Raw genomic sequence first — 24,167 nt, forward strand, 5'->3', positions numbered from 1 at the left:
CCTGCCCAGGCAGCCAGGCTGCAGCAGCAGATCGAGGTGAGCTCGTCGGAGCTCTCGCAGTGCTCGCGAACAGCAACACCGGAGAACTGAGACGGGTTCCGGGAAGGTCACAAACGGGGTGGGCTCTTTTTGGCACAGGAAGCTCATCTGGCTGCTCGGTGTCTAAGTGGTCTGAGGGCCCCGTCCCGTTGTTTCCTGAACCAGTTTCAACAACATGGTGGGCCAGTTTTACAGCCGTCTTTCCTGTCCTAAACACAGACTCTGGGCTAGAGGAAAATCAGCTGGCCTTGTTAAGTCCCCAGTTTCTACAAGCTTCATATGTCAAAATTTAACATCACTACGATTTTTTTTCAATTAAACTAACAAAGATTTTCTGAGTGATGGACTCCTTGGGGTAACCTTTACTGAATTTCTCCAAATCAAAATCTCACATCTTCCATTTTAATTAAAGGAAGACGTAACTCAAGATATTAGTGTCAACAGAGTTTAATTAGTTAGTCAGCTCCAATTGGAGTTTTTAATTTGTGGATCTGCGGAAAACCTTTAGAAAAACACAGCTGGGTCTGTTTTCCTACAGCTCATGGAAGGGCCCTACATGCTCATGACCACAGCGGGGCCGATTCTGGTAGGGTGCAGGGCCTGACACAGACGCTCACACCCACAGCAGGCTGTGTCTGGCTGGGTGCAGGCCCAGACACAGGCGCTCATGCGCAAATGGGGATTGGCAGAGATGTGTATAGAGACAAGGTCAGACGCTCAGGCCTGTTAGGCACTGTGCAGGGATTTGGACTGCATCACGCTTGTAACTGGAGCCCTCCTGACATCTACGCCCCCTACCCTTGTGCCTCAGAGCCTCTCCCTTTCCCCTCTCCTCTCCCTCCTCTCTTTCCTTCCTTTTTTCCATCTGTTTCCCTCCGGCGGTTTTCTGTTGCCTGCCCCCTCCACTTCTACCACGGCCTCCCTCATCCTCTCTCTCTGCCTCTCACTTCACCTTCTCCCTGTCTCCCTCCTTCCATTTTCCTCTCCCTGGCCACAGCTCCCGCGCCCCTCAGCGAACGCACGCTGCTGCAGAGACGTATTGATCTCCTTAAGTGGCCGCCGGTATGTGCAGCAGCTTAGAGACCGGAGGCGTCGAGGCAGTACAAACGGCATAGCGCAGGCCGACAGGCAGACAGGAAAGCAGCTGGGCAGGCAGACAGGCCGGGCTACAGACAGACAGGCTCTTGCGCCGAAAATCCAAAATGCATTTGTGCGAGAGACAATCTCGACGAATGAAGACACCTGAGAGGAACCTAGAGCGTTGTGTAACAGTGTGATGACTCAGCAGTCTGATGTTTTTTAAAATGGGCTAAATCGCTGTCATTTTGAAACAGTGGAGCTCCATGTCGAGTAACAGGTATTTACGGCGATTCCTAGCGAGGAAGCCGCAGGAACGGGTGGAAATGTAGCCGTGGATGAGCAGGGCTGGGGGTGTAAGAGTCCGGGGTGAGGAGAGGAAATGTGTCTGACAGCTGTACCATACGCACAGCTCTTCCCGAAGAAACACTGGTGCCCAGATTTATTCCCCGATTCCCAGTCTCGCCAGCCACACATTTGAAGCCGACAAGCTTTAATGAAACAGAACCGGGTGCAAAGTGATTTTCCTTAACGATTAACGATCAATGAGAAAGCAGTTTCTGACATCTTCAGCCACACAAACGCTCAGCTTACGAAGGCCGATGTCTCCGCTGCTGGGGATCATTGATCGACTAATTGGCTGAGTAGAGACTGAGATGTGGATCAGGCGATATACAGATCCCAATCCTTATCCGGAAAGTAACCCGCAGCCCTGAAAAGGAAAGAGCCTGTGACTGGTGGTCAAGAGGCTCTTGTCCCATGTCCAGCGGAGTCGAGAAGGACAGGGAGATTCCAGCGAATATGTTTGCCTTTGTACGAGCCTCACAGTCAGGAGTGTGCTAGGAAGGGGAGGATATTCTGCAGGACCCTAACACTGCCCCGAGCTTAAGACATATGTCACTGATCACATGCTCAAGTGACATTCCTCTCCTCGTCCAAACAAGGTGTTTTTGCCCCCTGCAGTGCCAGGAGGAGGCTTGTACGTTACCAAAAAGACGCCTAAACCCTGGAGTGGACCAGACTGCAGTGCACTAGGAGTCTAACTGAGTACACTGTAAATCCTGGAGTGGATCAGACTGCAGTGCACTAGGAGTCTAACTGAGTACACTGTAAATCCTGGAGTGGGTCAGACTGCAGTCCACTAGGAGTCTAACTGATCACACTGTAAATCCTGGAGTGGATCAGAGAGAGGCGGCACCAAAACACATCCAATCTGATCTCTGCGTGTGGCTTCAATCTGCCACCGGGCCACAGGGCCGGCCTGAAGGTGTTTGGGAGATGGGAGGAAACCGGAGGTCCTCCTGAAAAATTCACACAAGTGGAGAACACGCAGACTCCACGCAGACAGTCCCCAAAGCTGTGGAGCCGCAGTGTGAACCGCTGAACTGTGCAACCTCAAACAAGAAGAGACTTTGTGTTGGAAATCTTCTGATGCTGCAGATTGTGAGACACACTGAGGAACTGAGAAATCTAAAGAGCTCACTCCAGCCCTCTGGCACTCTGTCCCTCCAGCCCAGGGCCTGTTCTGCTCGGTCACCCCTGTGGACGAGAGCTCCGAGTTTCCTTGATGGACACTTGTGGGACATTGGAGTACGCCGGAGCCTGGGAATGGAAGCAGGCTGATGGATTTAAGGACTGGGAATGGGACGAGCAGGATCGTCCCATAACCAGCTTCAGAGTTGTGGGACTGAGGGGAGCTGCAGTGGTTTGGGGGGGGGTGCTGCTCTCCCTGTGCACTGCAGACCTCAGCCGACCACAGCCATCCCACACCATCCTGTTTGGGCACAAACCAGCCGCACATCGGTGCCCTGGGACACCCTCTCCCTCTCTCCAGACCGCTTTTGACTCAATCGGGACACACCTCTCACTGCCCTTGCGAAATGCGCTCTAACTTTCCCAAAACTCATGACATCCTCCTGCAATGTCAAATTCCGCCCCTGCCCTGCCGTGTGAAAATTCCAGTGTCCTGCTCGCTGGAGAGCTATTGGTTTTTCTGGAGGATTTTCCTTCTTCTCTAATACTGGACTGGGAAGACCTCACAGCCGGACGTTTCAAAGCTGTGATTTAGTCCAGTCCTTTGGTGAGGTAAAAAAAAAGAAAAAGCTATTTGGATCGGGATAGCTTGGAAACCTTTGCAAATCTCTTCGTACTGTGTTGTACTGTACAGTTCACTTCAGAATGATTTAGTGCAAAAGGTGCTCAGAAGATGAGAAAAGTGTTATTTTGTTGAAAACTTATTTCAAAATGGAGTTTATAATGCAGGTTTGGGAAGGATGACAACAGCCTCAAGTTCAATCAGCCTCAGCTGTCAGCAATTCGTAACCAATGCTGACGTCATTTCCACACTTACAGTATGTGATAAATACTGTACTGTACGTCAGCCCCTTCTGTCCCTCGCGTACGTCTCTCGCATCCCTCCGCCCTTGGTCACTCCTCACTCCACTCCGCACTGCCAGGCTCCTCGCCCTCAAGAGCCAAATTATCTGGGACTTAAGCGTTCAATAGGCCTTTCAATACACTGAACCCCTGGGTGATGTTATTCCTGGGGAGTTCAGCTGGGCAGGCTGATCCAGCACTGCAGAGTGCGCTGACAGGAGGAGAGCACTGCTTCCACAGCTTACTGGCTCTGTGCAGCTGTAGGGACAGATTTGGGGCCGGAGACGAGTGCACTGACACTTACTTTCGAAGTCTCTCCACAGCTGTCGGACACACCCGAGCAGAGAGAGGGTCTTTCTCTGCCTCCCAAAGTACCCCCCCGTCTTTCTCGCGCACTTAATGGGTGACACAAATGTTACACAGGAGCACCAACGAGCTGAGTTCATGGGTAAAAGCCATGTTACAGTGTGACCCGGTCCAGACTGGACCAGTGATCTCTGGACTGTAGGGTTACAGTGTGACCCGGTCCAGACTGGACCAGTGATCTCTGGACTGTAGGGTTACAGTGTGACCCGGTCCAGACTGGACCAGTGATCTCTGGACTGTAGAGTTACAGTGTGGCCCAGACTGGACCAGCGATCTCTGGACTGTAGGGTTACAGTGTGACCCGGCCCAGACTGGACCAGCGATCTCTGAACTGTAGGGTTACAGTGTGACCCAGCCCAGACTGGACCAGTGATCTCTGGATTGTAGGGTTACAGTGTGACCTGGCCCAGACTGGACCAGTGATCTCTGGACTGTAGGGTTACAGTGTGACCCGGCCCAGACTGGACCAGCGATCTCTGGACTGTAGGGTTATAGTATGAGTGGACTGGACCAGTGATCTCTGGTTACAATAGGGTTACAGTATAACTGTAACAGACTGAAACCAGTGGACGTCTAGACAATAGGGATCAGGCTGTACTCATCACTGAATCATTAAAGTGACTTACTAGTCAAAGAAGAGTTAGAAAAGAATAGTTAAAAAAGCGTATCTTATCTTTGTCGTTCAAAGAGCTTTTGAAGTATGTTATGAGTGGGCTATTTAAAGCTATCCAGAATAATTAAATGCATATCATGTTGAAACTGTGGACTGTTCTCAGTAATTGTAGCTATTTGTGAATCCTTCCAGCTCTCCAGCATAATCAGGTTGGATTGAGATCAATCAGGTCTTCCAATGAGATTTCCCAATGTGCTCAAGGCTTAATCTCACTTCCACAATTACTTTAAAATTGTCCTACTTTAAAATAAAGATTGCTATTGAAAAGAGTAATTTATTTTTTGTCTACTTCAAAGATACATTGAAAATGAAAAATTAGTTCTATTTTATTTTCAGACAGGCCTTAAAACACAATGCAGTACATCACAATACACTGTGCTCTTGAATATCATTGTAATCAGCCCACAGATAAGAGCCAATCAGTTCAGCTCACAATAAGTCAGCTAATACTACTGTGTTTTCATAATGCATTAAAAAAATTATATGTGCTACCCTCATTCAATTAAAAAAAATTAAATCATATTAATGACTCCTCCCAGGCACTCATTAAACCCAGGGTCACACTGTAACCCTTCAGTCAAGAGATCACTGGTCCAGTTGGGTCACACTGTAACCCTACAGTCCAGAGATCACCGGTCCAGTCTGGGCCGGGTCACACTGTAACCCTACAGTCCAGAGATCACCGGTCCAGTCTGGGCCAGGTCACACTGTAACCCTACAGTCCAGAGATCACCGGTCCGGTCTGGGCCGGGTCACACTGTATTATTCCAGAGCTGTCAGTGAGAGCTGCCCTCCATCTAGAGCTCACTCTTCAAGATGCCTATACCGGACTGTGCCTTCATCTCATTGCTCTATTTTTTCACGCTAGTACAAAGGAATGAGAGCAATTAAAGGAGGTGGTCAAGCAGTTGCTGATTCAAAAATCGGGGGGAAGTCAAAAGAAGCATAATTTGATTTGAAAAAAATATATATAACTCTGAAATGTAGGGAAAAAAAATGACATGCATCACCATGCAAGCACTGTAGCGTACATCAGAGCAGTCACAGATGGCGTCGGAGCCCTCAGTCAGAGAAGTCAGCTTCACATTTCACACCGAAACGCAGGGAAGCAGAACGCAGAGCTGTCAAGCCTCAACTCTTTCCACAGATGACTCCAGGGCCGTCTGCAGGGTGGAGAGGAGTGTGTGCGTGCTGCTCTTCCGAGAGCCTGCTTCCGGCTGCAGTGGTATCGGACAGCGGACACAGTCAAGATCCCATTTTGGAAACCCTGCTGCATATTGACAGCGCATCAGTGGGATTAGATTGCGGTTTCAACACGCAGGAGAAAGACAGGTGCGCTGGGCTCTGGTTTCATCCTGATTAGGGTGCTTTATTTTTGCTCAGGCTCCCGGAAAGTGACAGACTCATCTTTTAATAAGCTCTTGTGACAGTGAGAAGCAGAGCGCGAGGGAGGAGAGGGGACAGAAACAGAGGCACTGACAGGGAGGGCCTGAGAAAGACAGGGGAGAGGGAGGGAGGGAGACCAGCGATCTGAGCAGTCGTGAACGTGACAGGCAGGATACTTGCTGTCCAGCACACCTGTCATTTGCTGCATTATGAAAGCCACACATGATATTATTCAGTACTTTATCCTGTTTCAGTCGGTCACTCACTATGTCCTACTGTGTAACTCTCATCCTTGGTGAAAAACAGGAAAAGCACAGTACAGGGCAGTGAAGCCCAGTGAGATCAGGGTAAAAGCACAGTACAGGGCAGTACAGCCCAGTGAGACCCGGGTAAAACCACAGTACAGTGCAGTGAAGCCCAATTAGATTAGGGTAACAGAGATACAGTACAGTGCAGTACAGCCCAGAGAGATCAGGGTAAAAACACAGTACAGTGCAGTAAAGCCCAGTAAGATCAGAGTAAAAGCAGAGTACAAAGCAGTAAAGCCCAGTGAGACAATGGTAAAGCAAATAAAGGCATAGTAAAGCCTGATACAAATATCGAAAAATAATGGCAAAGCAGAGTGTGAGTGTGTGCTGTCAGTGGAGTAAAGGTGAAAAATGTAATGTAGTTTACTTGCATCGGGGTGAAATGGAGGGTTGCGCTGTTACAACGTTCACTATCTGCCAAAAAACAAGCGAATGCAGAAATGGAGGAGTTGGCCCTTTTTTGCACACATCTCCCAGTCCCCCCAGCCGCCTGTCTCTGGTATACAGTACAGCATGTACCAGCTCTCTGCAGTGTTTGAGACTACTCAAGAAGGTGCTTAGCGATCGTAGCAACAGTACAGACTGCTAAAATACTCAGAACTAAGCCTTACTCCTTCTCCTTCTCAGATGTGCGTCTTCAAAAACCAGCGTAAAAAATAAACACGCAGTATCTTGATGTGTTTTGACAAGACGCGAGTCCTCCTTGTTTGTTACAGTACGTGCAGCACAGGCTGGGGGCTTCTTTGTTGCATGAGGAGCTGACAGTTGGTTTACAGCCTTGGCGCTAGAGACTGTTTACATGTCTGGGTTAACGTCAAACACATGTCCAGTGCAGACAGACCCCAGCAGTAAGAGAGGCCTCTGGAAAAACAGGCTCTGTTTTTTGGGGAGGGACAAGGGGTCATTAACAACACAAGCTGGAGCAGATGGCCAGCTCCTGCAGGTCAGCTTTCACGGCACATTAAGGATGAGAGCCTGAACTCTGATACTTATTCATTCTGGGGTTCCTCGGTGGAAGTACAGTGAAGCTAAGTAGAATCAGTAGAGACAACACTGGTTCTGATCTCGACTGGGTCATACCGTAACCCAACAGTCCAGAGATCACCGGTCCAGTCTGGGCCGGGTCACACTGTAACCCTACAGTCCAGAGATCGTTGGTCCAGTCTGGGTCACACTGTAACCCTACAGTCCAGAGATCGCTGGTCCAGTCTGGGTCACACTGTAACCCTACAGTCCAGAGATCGCTGGTCCAGTCTGGGCCGGTTCACGCTGTAACCCTACAGTCCAGAGATCGCTGGTCCAGTCTGGGTCACACTGTAACCCTACAGTCCAGAGACCACTGGTCCAGTCTGGGCCAGGTCACACTGTAACCCTACAGTCCAGAGATCACTGGTCCAGTCTGGGTCACACTGTAACCCTACAGTCCAGAGATCACTGGTCCAGTCTGGGTCACACTGTAACCCTACAGTCTGGAGATGGCCAGTTGCAGTTTGGGACAGTGCGGTATGGAGGCAGAATCCAGAACAAAGAAGAATGAAAGAGGACTGAAGGAGAGGCCCCCAGCCTTTCTCCCCCGGTGATGTGTTCCACGCTGCTCAGTGCTGACGTGCTGGGGAGGGCAGCGCTGTTCTGCCTCAGTGTGACATGGGGGCTGCGGCTCAGGGGGGCCGATGAGAGAATTCGCAGCGTCTGCACTTCTACTCCGTGTTGTTTTTCCAGGCAGGAGAAGAAACACCTGTCAGCACGATACTTCCGGGAGCAGGGCACAAGCATTGCAGGACGCTAGCTTTACAGACGACGATCAGTAAAAACATTCTCATTCACCCATCCTGTGGTTTTGAGCTTGGCTGACGATTATGCTCGTGGGCTGAGCTTTCTTGTGCTTTCGCAAGAAAGAGAAGCGGAGAGGAGACTCTTTGTGCCGGTCAGCAGGAGGGGGGCACAGCGGTTAGCCCAGAGGGCGAGCCATTGGCACTGCCAGGATTTGCAGGGTGGGAGAGGGTTAACAGAGATAGCCATCGGTCGGTGGGAATGTCAAAGAAAAAGCTCGGAGAAGAGAAGAAGGGAAGGAAAGGAGAAAGGGATGCTGGGAGGAGCTCACTACACGATGAATCAGGCCCAGGGTGAGGGACAGAGGCGGGTCTTGTCAGGCCTGAGGCCTGTACTGGTAACAGGGTGGGTCAGCACTGGAGCCAAGGCTAGAGATTATTAGCACTGTTCCTGAACAGCTCCGATCTCTGCTGGCTTTTCAGGAGGCGCCGTCCATGACAACAAGAGGGAGCGACATTCCTCGAGGCCTCAGTCACTTCAGCAAAGTCATTATTGCCCAACAAATTAATAGAGATGCCTTTCAGCTCTCAATCCATTGCGAATTAAAAATCCCGTAGAAAACCTGCAGGACCTGGGCCTCAAGGAGAGCCCTGGCCTATTCCTGGCTCGATGGAGGTGGAAGGCAGTACTGGTGTTCAAGGAGCTCAGACCCAGACTGTCCTTGTAGTACACAGGAGTAGACATGCAGAACTGTGAGGGGCCGGTTGCCCACTGGCCCAGCTCTGGCCTTGATTCGGATCAGCAAGCCTGGCTGGGCAGGGCTGCTGCTAGCTTTAGGCTTAAGTATGGGGCTGGACCTGGGGCTGTGGCTGAGGTCAGGTACTGTATATACTGTATATATAGTATGGGTACATACTGTACAGTAGTAGCAGGTTTGACCACGATGATCTATATAGTGTAGCCTTATTGTGGTTCTATCCTGGTTTTGACCCAGTTTCCAACCCAGTTCTGATCTGGTTCTGGCCCATACTCACCATAGTAAGTGCGGTTCCACATCTTCTTGGTGACTGTCTCCCCCTTGGGAGGGATCTCTCCTTCAGCCAGCGACTCGTTCAGCGCCAGGCTGTACAGCATCACTCCATCGTGGAAGCTCCCAGCGATCAGGTTCGTCTGGGGAGAGAGGATGGCAGTCTGACTCCAGGTTCATGGGAGCCCAGGCCATTTCGGGTTTTCCTGAAAGGTGTGGGCTTTCAAAGGACAGACCCATGACCGGAACAGGAAGGAGGTTATACTGTACATAGACTTTAATAGTATGCATGAGTGTATGTTTGACATTGACTTCATTACTTGTCAAAAACATTGAATAAAAAATATTTTTTGTGATGGAAGTGGCCAGTCTTGGTCGTGGAGGGCCGGTCATTGTGTCTGCTGGACTGTCCAGTCCTGGTCCATTGAAGGGACTGGTCAGTGTGTCCGCAGGGCTGTCCAGTCCTGGTCCTGGAAGGTGGTCAGTGTGTCTACAGGGCTGTCCAGTCCTGGTTCTGGAAGGTGGTCAGTGTGTCTGCAGGGCTGTCCAGTCCTGGTCCTGGAATGTGGTCAGTGTATCAACAGGGCTGTCCAGTCCTGGTCCTGGAAGGTGGTCAGTGTGTCTGCAGGGCTGTCCAGTCCTGGTCCTGGAAGGTGGTCAGTGTATCAACAGGGCTGTCCAGTCCTGGTCCTGGAAGGTGGTCAGTGTATCAACAGGGCTGTCCAGTCCTGGAAGTAGGTCAGTGTGTCTGCAGGGCTGTCCAGTCCTGGTCCTGGAAGGTGGTCAGTGTGTCCGCAGGGCTGTCCAGTCCTGGTCCTGGAAGGTGGTCAGTGTATCAACAGGGCTGTCCAGTCCTGGTCCTGGAAGGTGGTCAGTGTGTCTGCAGGGCTGTCCAGTCCTGGTCCTGGAAGGTGGTCAGTGTGTCTGCAGGGCTGTCCAGTCCTTCTGGCCCTGGTATGAGTGTGTGTGAGTGTGCCCTGCGAGATGTTGGGTGTATCATGCCCTGTGCCTTGTGCCTGCTGCTTATGCACTTATTGTAAGTCAATAACAGATTCAATTAAGCCAATTATGGGTTCATTTAAGTGAATAACAGATTCAATTAAGTAGATTTAATGAAGCCAATAATGGATTCAATGAAGTCACTAATTGGTTCATTGAGGGCTCAGGAGACCTGTGGTGTCTCACCGGGGTCTGCTACCTTGCTCCTGGAGAGCCACAGTCCAGAACAGCTCACACGCAGCCCTGAAGCTTAATCAACAGAGATCTGGAGGGCACATCGGAAAAAACCTCCTCCTGATCAGGCAGCTGATTAATCCAGCTCCATCCCTCCGAGCGCAGCTGGAGCAGAGACCAGGAGCCAGTGCCCATGTAGAGGAACAGTGGACGGCAGCCCCTTCCTCATCCCCGGCTCTGTCCTGCAGACGCGCCCGGAGGCTGTCAGAAGTATCGAGAGCGACTCGCCGCCGAGGGGCTGCACGAGAGCCCGCTTGCGCAGAGCAGGTGGGAGGCTGTTCGCTTGAGAGCTCTGTCTGGCCCAGGAGCTCTGTGCTTTTCCCCGCCGGACGGATCCCGCGAGCCGAGACGCACAGCGAGCGCGGGAACGAGGTCTGAGGGCTTCTCTTCCCCATTCTCTCAGCACACACGGAACAGGGCAATTAACAGCACCTCCTCGTGCCTTTAACTAGCCAGCGGCTGCCCCGATGACAATTAGCAAGCTGATGAAAAGGCGGTGGAGCCGAAGGACTGCGAGGGAGATGGGGGGGATGCTAATTAGATTTAATTCGCTGGGGTGCCCCGCTCACTGCGCTCCGCCTGGCACCCAGTCTCCTCCTGCTTCCGAGAGCCCGCTCCGCTCTCGTCCTGCTCTCGGCAGAGCCAGGGCAGTTCCCACACACAGGCGTGTTCAGGGTTTAGGAGACTGGAAGCTGCAGGATGGGACGTCCTGTTGACGTTAATCCTTCAGACAGCATGTTGTAAAACCCTGCAGAGCCTCACGATTCAGAAGCAAAGATATCAGAGTAACAGGCAGCCGCTGGAGGAGTGAAAGAAACAGGTTATGTGTAATTCCTGTAAGAGCTGAATTTTGTATGCAGGAGATTTGCAGAACTAACAAAAAGCAAAGCATTGTCCTTACATGGAAATACAATGGAAAGACCCATGTCTCTAGGTCTCACGTGTCTTATGTGTTTAAAGTATCTATCTACCCATAAAATACTGCATTGCTGCTTGTGGTTTTCGAAGGACTTGTGAAACGCGCCTGTCTCAGGAGCTCCAGTCAAGGGCGCGCTGGCAGCAGGCGTGAATGGTGTCTCTGCTGCTCTGGCCTGCAGTGTCTGTGCAGAGCCACGGCACAGGGAACACACCGCCCAGCCACGCCGAGCTCACGAGAAGAAAGTAAGGGAGGCTCGCTCTGGGGTAGGAAAAACGTGGACTGCTCTTGCGGCAGATGAAGTGTCAGGCCACTCCAGCGATCCAATCCGGTAAAAATCCCGAGCTTGACGAGAGAGCCGGAAGAATTCCTCGACCCTTCCTGCCTCTGCCCCTGCAGGCGGACCAGGCTCCGTCACGGAGAGAGTCCCCCGAGGCTAGGCCACTCTCACTCTCGAAGACAACACCTTCCTGACGGGCTGGCGATCGTTTCCCGTCGCCTCGGTAGGACGGTGAGCAGCAACACCCCGCACAGCGCAGTGGAAGCATCCCCAGAAAGGAGCCAGGGTTCGAGAGGCTGCCATCCCAGGAGCGCTAGCTCGTACATGTGATTGACGTACCGTGCGAGAGCTTCGCTGACGTAGCGGGAACGGTATCACTCATATTGTTACCACCGAATGCAATTTAAAAATCCATGTCCAAGAGGAAGGAGATGTATGGTTATGTTAGAAAGATCTGGGAGCCTGGGCAGATGATCCTGCGTCTGCGAGGCTGGCTCCGGGGAGCTGTGTCTGCCGGGACGGGCCGGGCTGCGACTCACGGGAAGATTAACCAGCGAAACGGGCGAGATCGCAGCGGGGAGGCGGGAGAGCGAATCCAAGAGGCGCGGTCGGGGTACGCGTGACGCCACACTCTCATCGGCCGAGAGCCTGGGCTCCCGTCCTGGAGTGTCTGCTCTTGTCCAGGTGGAGAAATTAAAACAAGGACCGGACGAGGTTGCCAGTCAAGAGCTAAGAGAAACCAATTCGCGCTGGTGCACAAAGATCCGAACAAACCCAAACCCTCTTTTACACAGCCTGCAGAAATACCCCAGAAGGCCAGCAAATACAAAGCATTGAAACCTGAAATCAAGGAATGGTTTGTGGATGTTTTACAATGGATCAAGACGAACTGGTTTGGAATACCCTGTACAATTTCATTTGTACAAAAGGTGTCATGCAGCTCTTGAATTAGCTCAAAGAACACTAACCAGCTTAATTACTTAATCACACAGAGACAGGTTAAAGAACCCGGTTCCCTGTAGTAACTAAACAGAGATTGAAACGGCAAGAGCTAGGGACAGCTGTGAGGGCCTCCATGGATTTCAACAGGACACAAGTGGAAATGACGAGGACAGGAGGCACGTCTGTACACGGAGGACTGTGGGAGACTGAAACAAGCCGCCCAGTTGCTCCTGGTGCCCTCGAACCCTTCAGGAGAAGAGTAGGAGGAGATCCTGGGCTCAGTCCAGCAATCAGCAGCCAAATGAACAAGAAGGACTGAATGGAGACGTAACCTTTCTCATGTTCTCACAGGAGAGAGATACGACAGCTCCAGTGAGAGGGTAGAGGGTCATCGTCAGTCACAGCTTCTATACCTTTAACTGCAGTTCCGAGTTTTTGTTTTTGTTTGTACTTCAGAAAAGAACGAGCCGCCTTCCCCCCAGTAAGATCCGCTCTTAATTAACGCCACTGCTGGACGGACGTGTTGATTGTAAAGTAAAAGGAGAAAATGGAGCTGAAAAAAACAACAACACAGAGCTATGAAAGCAAGGTTGTCATAGAAACTGCAAATACCGTCAGGGCAGCTGTGAGCTGCAGGGCTGACTCACTCATTAATGCCAGAGAGAGGGGGGGGGAAGAGGGATGGAGGGGAGGAAAGGAGGGAGAGACAGACAGGGGTGAAAGAAAGAGCACGAGAGTGCAGAAGAGGGACAGAGACCCAGGGGGCAGGGGACAGTTGACAGGGCAGCCACATGCCGGCTCAGACCAGTGCACCTCATGAACTGTCCCTGATCACCACACAGGTTTAATGATGAGTGAAGAGACGTGGAGCAGCCAGGGTGGGAGTGCAGAGCCCTTCCTTGTTTGCTTTATGTTGTTCCCACACTGTGAGCCCTTACCAACGAGAGGGCCTTGACAGTGCAGCTCTATCTCTAACTTCACCTGGCAGCCATCTGCCTTCCTACCCCCTGAACACCAGAACAGCTTCGTATGACAGGAGGCCATTCAGTGAGGATGAGGAATCTCATCCAGCTGTGGCCTGAAACAATCCAGCATACCAGCTTCAACAACATGGCCGGGCAGCCTGTTCCACACTCCCACCACCCTTTGTGGAAAGGAGCGCCCTTCTTCTGAAGAGGGTGGGGCGCTTACCAGCGTGTCTTCGATGTTGAAGCTGAAGTTTCTCTTGGCCTCCACCTTCAGCTCCTGCAGGAACTCCTTGTACTCGGGGTTCTGCGGCTCAGTGTAGGTGATGATGATCACAGACTGCAGGGGGGAGAGACAGGGGAGAGCGTCACATGGGCACCCTGTCACCCGAAGGCGCAGTGCGTGAGAGCCCTGGTTCGGCTGGGCGACTGGCCGAGCTCACCCCAGCTGAGCCACTGATAAAACATAACGCGCTCATGATTTTTAAAAACTCGGCCCCCGTGTCTCACCTTCCCCTCCCCTCTCTCTCTGCCTCTGTCCTGTCCCTGCTGTGTCTTGAACCCCTGCCCCTCCATGCTGAGGACTCAGTTGTGAAGACAGCAGGGAACTGAACCCCTCCACCTTGACTCTACATCCAATGCCAGCAGCCCCCAGGGACAGGCAGGCTGTTATTCCGAGCAGCGGTGTGAGTTTATCCATGCAGAGCGCATTCCTCTCTAGACCCCCCCCCCGCCGCGGGGGAGAGCTGTCAGGCCCGGCGGTGCGCCTGACCTCCTCGCCCGCGCAGCCCAGGCCAGTCTGGAGGGGCGCTGAACCAGGGGCCTGCCAGCGTCTGTGCTACCGCAGCGTCTGGCTCTTGCGTGGGGAGACAGTTCGCGGGGCTGGCTGCAGGCTGGGAATCGGCGCTCTTCAGGTATGAAGGCTGCCGCTGCAGTGAGGCCGTGGGCCTCGACCCCTCCGCGCTCCGGCTGCTGCAAGCAGGAACTGGGAGCAGGAACACTGTGCACTAGGAATGAGGAAAGCCCAGCGGCCGGCCAGCACACACGCCACTTCCCAGCCCCCCCCGCCGTATCGATCGGTGTCTTCGGTCTGCGGGCCTGCTTCGAGCCCGGAGAGACGCACGTGACTCCGCAGCCAAGCCAGAGGGTGCCGTGCCTGCCCTGTGACCTCTGACCCTGCTGGAACCCGGTGGGTTCCCTGGAACAGCGCCTGTGGAAGTCTCTGGACATTTGAGCTTTTGCGCGTTCCTGCTGTTCATCAGGATTTCGTGAAACGATCTGTGGCTCTAGGCAGCCATTGGGGGCTGAGATAACGGAACTGTTAACCTGGTGTTCCCCTGAATTACAGGATTACAGCTCATCAACCGGACCGATGTGTTTTTTGGGAAGAGGGTGAGAGGGTAAGGAGACCGGAGCCTGGTTAAAAGCCCATGTGAGCATGGAAAGAACACGCAAACTCCGTGAAGATGGATTCCCCGCCCACCTGGAAAGCCTCCTTGGCGACGGCGTCGTCGGGGTCTCCTCGGAACCAGGGCTTGGGCTCGCGGGAGCTCAGGCTGGTCCCGAAGATGTCGATGTAGAAGAACACGTACTCCTCCAGGGGCATGCTGGCCCTCCGGAAGCGGATCATCAGCTGCCGGAAGGTGTCCTGGGAGCAGCACACGTAGATGACTGCGGACAGAGGGGGAGAGCGACACAGTGAGGACACAGGAGAGGTCATTCCTGCCGAAGTTAAAACTGCACTTTACTAACAACCGGAGACAGGGATGGAGCCAGGAGGTTTGCAGTATTACTGCATTAATTACATGTTCACTAGTCACTTAAAGCAGCTCGAATTGGACAGAAACACTCAAAAACAGTACATTTCATAGAGGTTTTGAAGTAAAAGTCCCAGTTTTTAACATTTTTGTGAAAACCACAGTTTTACTATAGAACGGGGTACCATCACTGCTTACCATGGCATACTGTAACATTGGTAACAGTACAGTGCAGTAAAGCCCAGTGAGATCAGGGTAAAAGCACAGTACAGTGCAGTGAGGCCCAGTGAGATCAGGGTAAAAGCTAAGTACAGTGCAGTGAAATCATGGTGAGGGTATAGTAAAGAACGAAGTCAGTGAGAGAAGGGCTGTCTGAGGCTCTGCTGTTCTAACACTGTTACTCAGCACAGCTACACTGCGAGGGCTCAACCCTTGCAGCTTGGCCTGTCAGAGTCAGACAGGCGTACAGCAATAAGGCCAGGCTGCTCTAATTAACTCATCACAGCTCCCAGGACTGCCCGAGCACAGGGAGGGGACGACACACTCCCCGGCCACGGGCCTCACTCGCAGGGCCGAACTAACTGTGTCAGACAGCAGAAGAGGAGAGACAAGAACACAGCAGCGCCAATTCCAGCCAGAGAGCCGCGAAGCGAAGACAGGCGTGCTAATTCCAGGATCGGAGTGACACATGAACAGCTCCTAAACCGGGCGAGGGGGGCAGAGACGTCTCGAGATCAGTGGTCACAGCATCCACCGCAGTGCCACAGATGGGCAGAATAACAAGGGCAGTAATAACAGCTAAGACGTCAGCCGGAGCAATAATGGATGTTTGCTTTTTCTTGACCTCATCAGTGGAAAGTGCTGCACTGTCGCCCCTTGTGAGTCACGGCAGCAGCAGTGCCCCAGCGCTCCCCTGTAATGGGCTGCGGTCGCACGGCAAATTCGCTGCCTTTCAGCTCCATTAATTGCGATAACAGGTGGCGCGCAGCCTATTAATGGAGCGATCGGGGGGTCGCGCGTTCGGCGGCAGCCCCGGCTTTCGCTGTTCTCCCCTCGATAACAGCTGGGGGCCCAGCAAAGGGCCAATTACTGCACGTCAGCAAAGCAGCGAGGCCGAGCGGTGGGTGGCTCCTGGGGGTGTACTTGCGTGGGGGGGCGAGGGGTTCAATAAACCTGGTGGGGAGCAGGACGTGGAAACCCACAGAGGGCAGTAAGGCAAGTCATTCGGGGGACAGTCTGAGCCCCGGGCTCGAAGAGTCAAAATGTGGGAACAGAAGGTGTGGTGGTCCTTACTACAGGGAACCAGCTCGGTGGAGCAAGCTGGAGATAGTTTGGAACATCCCGGGTGTTCTGCCTGCTGCTTTTCAGAACCAGCAACGCCTGAAATCACATTTACTGTGGGTGTTTCTCCATACAGAACTGACCTAGTGAACACATACGTACAGTACTCACTCATACTTTCTCCATACAGAACTGACCTAGTGAACACATATGTACAGTACTCACTCATACTTACAATGACAGCAGTGTCAGTGAAATTCTTTTACCTACACAACTGCTTTACAATAACTGTGACATAGCATATACTGTTCTAGTAAAAGTATCTTATCTTAAACCACGCCTGATGCAAGTCTAATTGCTATGTAATTGCTTAATAAGAGGTACATTTTGTTGACTTTGGCTACTCTCAGAACTAGTTAGCAAGAGGAGCTGAAGTCCGGGAAGTAACCCACACACTTGCATGTACACAGACACACGTGTGCACACACACAAGCCAGCTGGCCCTGTGCGCTGGGTGTCCTGGATCTGCCAGAGGGACGAGCGCCTCAGGAAGTCTCTGGGGGTGTGATGAAGTCTCCAGCGCGGGTTTCCTGCTCCCAGCTATTGTTCACATCTTAATGGCTTTGTCAGGATGTGCACTCCGGCCCTGGAGATTCCAGTTTTCCCATGCAGCTCCCCTTGGACAGGGGTGTCCAGCAGGCTGTGGACATTCCTGCCGTCTCTAGATTGATTGGCCTTGTTTTCACCATACTATAGTGTATATTTCTATGCCACGCCACAGCAGTGCTGTGCTCTGAATCGCGAAGAGGAATCCCCTTTGGAACGTTCATCGCAGTACGGTATTTCCACAGCTATCTTTTACCACGATCCCATTCAGCGCGAATGATGACATCACTGCCGCACAGTGGAGAAAGAATCACCACCCACACCCAGTAAATCTGTGAGAGATGGAGGACAATCAGGGAGAGCCTGCAAAATGACCACACAGATGTGCTACAACACAGGCTTCCCAGACTCCAGCTATTGTTCTGCGGGTAATGAGCTTGGCTTAACTGTGGGCCAGTGGTCATGGGAAGGTGCCAAAGAGTGGCGCGTAGAGGAACACCCTGCTCCTCGTGAACTGCTCATCAGCAGGGAGAAGCTGGAGTCTTAACCTACTTCCTTTATTGTCCCAGATGGGAAATCTGCTCTGCCAGCAGGTAAAAGACATAACACAATATACACAATGCCTGAGCACGACACGAGCCCATCCACAAATAAAATAAGAAACAAGACGTGCACATGATGAGAAAAACACGTTAGCGGCTTAAAGAAATCCTCGTGATTAAAAGACAAATGAAGAAATTGGGTCGTCAGTGTGTGAGATACATGCATAAGACACATGCATGTTGAAAGAAATCAATAAAGTAAATGAAGCGAGTTAATAGCCGTGGGAACAGAGCATGACTTCGCTCTAACACACTTAAATCTGGGTGGTCGAAATTGACGTCCTGATGGAAGGAGCTCAGATTCTCTGTGCAAGGGGCGGTGGTGACAGTCAGTGGCTATATTGGCCTTCCGCATTCCTTGTTTAGTATAGATGTCTGCCAGCAGTAGCTGTCCTGCACCGATTAATAATAATAATAATAATAATAATAATAATAATAATAATTGCTTACACTTATATAGCGCTTTTCTGGACATACCACTCAAAGCACTTTACAGGTAATGGGGATCCCCTCCACCATCACCAATGTGCAGCCCCACCTGGATGATGCGACGGCAGCCATAGTGCGCCAGAACGCTCCCCACACATCAGCTATCGGTGGGGAGGACAGCAGAGTAATGAAGCCAATTCATAGAGGGGGATTATTAGGAGGCCATGATTGGTAAGGGCCAATGGGGAATTTGGCCAGGACGCCGGGATTACCTCTCTGGCTCCCTTCACAATCCTGCTGTCAGGTATTATTGCGTGTGCTCAGGTTACCAGACCAGAGTCAGAACAGACTCGTTACAGGTTCTGCCGAACACACTCATCGTTGTACCACGCACACTAAAGGAGCAGAGCTTTCTCAGGCAAAACAATCGCAGTTGGCTCTTCTTGTACGTGGCATCCGAATGTTTCTCAAAGGTTAGCCTGTAACCAAGAGCCGGGCCAAGCTATCTGGAACTGCTGTGTGCTATATTGTCTGAACTCGGCCCCAGCCCTGGTATTTCCTGGAATGCCAGCAGCCTCTGGGACATAATAAGAATAAGAATAGCACCAGAGACAATGCCTGAAGCGTGTGTTTCTAATTGGGCGCTGTGACTGTTGGCCTTTTGCCTATCGGCCTGTCTGTCAGCCGGGACTCTATCAGCGGGTCACAGCTTGGCTCCCGGTGCGGGCCTGTCATCTTCTGGTCAGTGTGTTTCAATTGTATTTCAGCTTGTGACTTATTTGAAGGGTTTGCCTTCTCCACACCCCTCTGTCCGAAGTCCGTCTGTGCTGTCATCCTCATGCAGCTGAGCCCCACTCAGCACAGCTGTCCTCTCTCGAACGCTGCCTGCGCGTCTGGCTTTCAGCTGTCCTCTGACGTGGCGCTCACGGAGAAATCGAACGGATGCGCACATTTCTGGGAATTTTGGTCTCTGCAAAGTGGCTGGGCATTGCGCTCATCTTCGGCTTCAGCCCACAGCAGACAAAGAGAGTAAAAATAATTTATAGGCTTGGCGCAGAGAAAGTTATCGGACCTTGCTGGTGCAGAAAAACACAGCAGCCAATGTTCTGCTAGAATTGAATCAATCTGGATTAATTATTAAAATCGAATCAATCATCTCCACCCAGACAGAGCAATTACAATCAATCACTGTGGAGCAATACTGTGAATCTTCTAGTTTAGCCCTGAAGAACTTCTGCGAATAGTTGTACAGCAAAGCTGAGAAGCACCATCGCCACCTTGTAGCCTGACTGCATCACATCTCACCCTAAACAAGGCTGGGCTGGGTCAGTACTGGGGTGGGTGGCCCCATTGAAAAGTGAATTAATTAAGTAATAATGTAATGATTTAATTTAATAAATAAGTAAGAAAGAATCAGTCAAAGAGAAAAATGAAGGAAGTTTGGTCTGATAGAAAAAAAAACTGGGCTCCTGATGGTTTTCTCTCTTCTGGATTGAGACTGTAATGTAAGAAAACGCTCGTTGTCTTGAAGGGACCTGCTGTGCTAAAGTGTGGGCTGCTGATCCTCTGAAAGCTGTGCCGGTATCCGCGAGTCTCCCAAAGTCACCTTGCCCCGCCTCTGATGGAACTGTTATCTCCCTGTGTAAATGCACTTGCTGGCCGTGCCCCAGCTCCCCCAGCGCCGCGCTCGACTGCTGCCCTCACCCTTCCTCTGCGCCTTCTGCTTTCATCGCTGGCAAAGCCCTCTCCATCTTCCCCTGTCTCTAACCCCCCCCTCCCCTTTCTCCTGTCTCTCTATCTCCTGTCTCTAACCCCCACCTCCTCCTTCTCCTGTCTCTCTATCTCCTGTCTCTAACCCCCACCACCCCCTTCTCCTGTCTCTAACCCCCACCTCCACCTTCTCCTGTCTCTAACCCCCCTCCCCCTCTCTCCTGTCTCTAACCCCCCTTCCCCCTCTCTCCTATCTATCTCCTGTCTCTAACCCCCACCACCCCCTTCTCCTGTCTCTAACCCCCACCTCCCCTTTCTCCTCTCTATCTCCTGTCTCTAACCCCCACCTCCCCTTTCTCCTGTCTCTAACCCCTACCTCCCCTTTCTCCTGTCTCTAACCCCCACCTCCCCTTTCTCCTGTCTCTAACCCCCACCTCCCCTTTCTCCTGTCTCTAACCCCCACCTCCCCCTTTCTCTATTCTCCCTTCTTGCACTTTTCTCTGTTCTTAGTGTATAGCTCCATTCTGGCTATAGAAAAAGCACTACCTGGAAGTCAGAAAAGAAAATAGTTAACAGCTGTTGGGACTGCCTATATATTTCTGAGAAAGACTGTAGCACTGCTTTTAACAAGGTTTAGATATACAGTAGTGAATGACAATAAAACCAGAGTTAAGTGCAATAAAACATGATAAGATAAAGGTAAAATTCATGGTAAAGCACAGAGAGTAGTACGTATAGTCTCGCTTAACTGTGCTACATGAAATAAACACATGGCATACTTTCTATTTGGGTCTCTATTTAGTTATTTGAACTAATTTCACTTAACTGAACTAATTAAATGAAGTGTTTCCCACAAGTCTGCAGATGACAATGAGCTGAAGAGCAAAACGATGCTTTTAATGATTAAACAACACAAATGAAGAAAGCAGGTGTAAACTAACTTGCTGGTGAATGATTTATGGAACCAGCCCTCTGTCTTTCCCTGCACTGTCTCTGCTTTCATATCTCAGACCCACAGTCTGATGAGCAGAGCCTTGTCTCTGGGCTTAGCCCCTTATTCACCAGAAACGGGAGGCAATAAGAATGGGGATTTTGAATGGAAGCAACACTTAATTCCTTTACTTTGAAATTCTCACTGCATCGAGAGCGAGTGGGACAGGACCCGGAGACAGTTGGCTGGCTTTATTCACTCTTTACCCATAAAAAACTAAAGATACCTCTCCATTTGGGGGGCAATTCAGTATTACAAACAGAGCCTAGGCCTCTAACTAGGGCGCAGACTCCACTATTAAATATAAAGCCTTTTCTCTTCACTGGGCTGTTGACTCTAGAATTAAATATGGATCCTTTCTGAAGGTGAAACGACACACATTTAGCAGTGAAGGTGGACTGCTGTGGTGTCCATTCTTTCTTAATCAGGTGTCTGAACGGACCTTTTATCCAGAGTGACTCACAGAGAGTTAGGAGGCGGACTATGGCGTCAGCAGCTGCTGCTGCAGAGTCTCTGATAGAACAGCCTCAGTTTGACGTCTCCCCTGAAGCCTGGAGCCCAAGAAGGTTTGGGGGTTTGGGAACTGGCTCAGGGGGAACGCTGTGGAAGTCAGGGGCAGAGCTGTGGGGCCCAAACCAGCCAAACCAGGAGCCTCCTGGCCCAATAAAGTCTGTGCCTTCAAATTCTACAGACCATGGAATAGGTTAAAATAAAGCCTGCTGTCAGCGTGGGCCTGTCTGTCAGCTGCGCACTCTCCCTGTCTCAGCTGGGGGGACCAGCGGTGCGTCACGCACTAGGAATCCATGTTGCTCTGGCCGAATCCCTGCACTTTAAGCACGCACAGATTTGGGGCCGTGCTCGCCATCCCCTCTTGGCTGGGCTGAATTAATTTTTAACCAAGGCCATATGGAGTGGGAGGACAGGAAGCGAAGGGAAGGGAAAACAGGAGGCTGGTTTAGTTCAGCCTGGCCGCCTCCGGGCCACTATGGCGACAGAGAGCAATGGAGCAAGAGGGATGTTGAACTGGGACTGGCACACCCCACCCCCGCCGGATGCCTTCCAGTCACAGCAGCAAGGGCAGGTCCTGCTTCAAGGAAGCACATAAGACCCGTGCAGGTATGGCACCAGGCACGTAAGACCGGAGCAGGTATGGCACCAGGCACGTAAGACCGGAGCAGGTATGGCACCAGGCACGTAAGACCGGAGAGCAGGTTTGGCACCAGGCACGTAAGACCGGACCAGGTATGGCACCAGGCACGTAAGACCGGAGAGCAGGTTTGGCACCAGGCACGTAAGACCGGACCAGGTATGGCACCAGGCACGTAAGACCGGAGCAGGTATGGCACCAGGCACGTAAGACCGGAGCAGGTATGGCACCAGGCACGTAAGGTATGGCAGGTATGGCACCTAAGACGTGCACCAGGCACGTAAGACCGGAGCAGGTATGGCACCAGGTACGTAAGGTATGGCACCAGGCACGTAAGACCGGAGCAGGTATGGCACCAGGCACGTAAGACCGGAGAGCAGGTATGGCACCAGGCACGTAAGACCGGAGCAGGTATGGCACCAGGCACGTAAGACTAGAGCAGGTATGGCACCAGGCACGTAAGACCGGAGCAGGTATGGCACCAGGCACGTAAGACTAGAGCAGGTATGGCACCAGGCACGTAAGACCGGAGCAGGTATGGCACCAGGCACGTAAGACCGGAGAGCAGGTATGGCACCAGGCACGTAAGACCGGAGCAGGTATGGCACCAGGCACGTAAGACTAGAGCAGGTATGGCACCAGGCACGTAAGACCGGAGCAGGTATGGCACCAGGCACGTAAGACCAGAGCAGGTATGGCACCAGGCACGTAAGACCGGAGCAGGTATGGCACCAGGCATGTAAGACCGCAGCAGGTATGGCACCAGGCACGTAAGACTAGAGCAGGTATGGCACCAGGCATGTAAGACCGGAGCAGGTATGGCACCAGGCATGTAAGACCAGAGCAGGTATGGCACCATGCATGTAAGACTGGAGCACCCTGCAGCCGCTGGGACTCGCCGCTTGCTTGCCCCATTTTCACCAGACCATGCCTGCTGCTGCACTCTCCCCAGTTTCCCCAGCGAGGCGAGTTTCCACCCTGGCGCAAAACCCTGTTGGTCGCTCGGGGGGCGTTCACGGTTCACGATCACTGCAGCAGAGGGCAGCCGCCCTGAGGCACGCTGGGATATGTTATTAAAGAGTGAGAGGCAGAGAGAGAGAAGACGGCCTGTCTCCTGAGCTGCCTGAGGCCTTCCGGCACTGGAACAGCTGGTGTATCAATGCTACCTTCTCTATAAAACTCTTCTTTATTTGCTTTCTTATAAAATAGGATCTAGCAAAGGAGGAGAGGCAAGGAGGAGGTTCATACAGGGGGATGTGATCAAATATCAGTTTTGAAAATGCTCCTATACTAAACATGTGGTGCACATTAAACTGCATAAGTGTAAAAAGGCTCAATAAACTGCTTGTGATCAGAGCAAGAGCTGAGTTTTCAAGGGACAGAAGGGACAGAAGTGTTTGCGAAACTATCGGAATGTCAATTATTTTCTTGTTTGTAGGAATTATATTAAACTTCATGAGTCACCAAGCTCTTTGTCATCTAGAACTGCCTTCTTATTCACAGGCGCTTGAGGCTGACAGGCTGGAGGCCGTTCCTGCGGCGAGGGCCGTTAAGTCCGGTCCAACAGGAACTGGCACTGAATCTGTTAAGCAGCACAGCCTGGTGGTCAGGATTTCAACAAACAAAAAAGTGCACACTTGTGATTTAATATCTTCTAACCCACCCAGCTATAGCAACACGTTATTGATGCTGCACACTGAACCTCCCTCCTGGTTCTTTCTGGGGAGCCACATGGGCTTTTGAGATTTTAATGACTCAATTGGATCGATTATCGATGTAATTGGTCTTAATCGTCACAGCTGTGACTTCAAGTTCCTTCTAAAGCCCGCAGGGCTGTGTGAGTCTGGCACACCAGGAGAGAGGAGAACTGATGCATTGCAGATGTCCTCAAATCACTCTTCACAGGCTTAACTCTGTGTAGCAAGCATCAAACCCACTGTGCCAGGGGCCAGCACTTCCTACAGGACAAATCTTACTTTCCCAGGAAACCTTACAGGACACCCTGAATCATATAAGGAGCAAGCAGGAATGGACTGTCGAGAGACTTCCTGTCCTTAGGGACTGCAGGGTAACTCATCGTCTGCTTTTAGGGTTGCAGTTGAGCAGGTGCAAGCCTTCAGAAGGGGTGAGGTATCAAACCTGTGGGACTGGGGCTCTCAGGCAGCAGGGAGGGGGACTCCCGCACTTGTTGTGATGAGATCATGTCAGACTCACGAGACCCCGAGACATGAGCACATCAGCTCTGACCGAAGCCACTTTCAGAGAGGAGACTTCGCAAAGTCAGAG

At 51.7% G+C, this 24,167-nt stretch overlaps 1 protein-coding gene across 5 annotated transcripts in view; it reads right to left on the minus strand.

The window, feature by feature from the left end:
* npr1b (natriuretic peptide receptor 1b) overlaps positions 1-24,167 on the minus strand; it is a 52,613-nt gene that overhangs the window by 19,093 nt on the left and 9,353 nt on the right. For all 5 annotated transcript variants that reach the window (XM_069185421.1, XM_069185420.1, XM_069185418.1 and 2 more), the window contains 3 exons: positions 14,842-15,029; positions 13,585-13,698; positions 9,030-9,165 (listed from right to left, as the gene is read on the minus strand). In XM_069185421.1, coding sequence (XP_069041522.1) covers positions 9,030-9,165; positions 13,585-13,698; positions 14,842-15,029 — 438 coding nt within the window. The remainder of the gene's footprint in view (positions 1-9,029; positions 9,166-13,584; positions 13,699-14,841; positions 15,030-24,167) is intronic.

The sequence above is a fragment of the Lepisosteus oculatus genome, chromosome 27 (genome assembly GCF_040954835.1).
Source record: "Lepisosteus oculatus isolate fLepOcu1 chromosome 27, fLepOcu1.hap2, whole genome shotgun sequence".
NCBI lineage: Eukaryota > Metazoa > Chordata > Actinopteri > Semionotiformes > Lepisosteidae > Lepisosteus > Lepisosteus oculatus.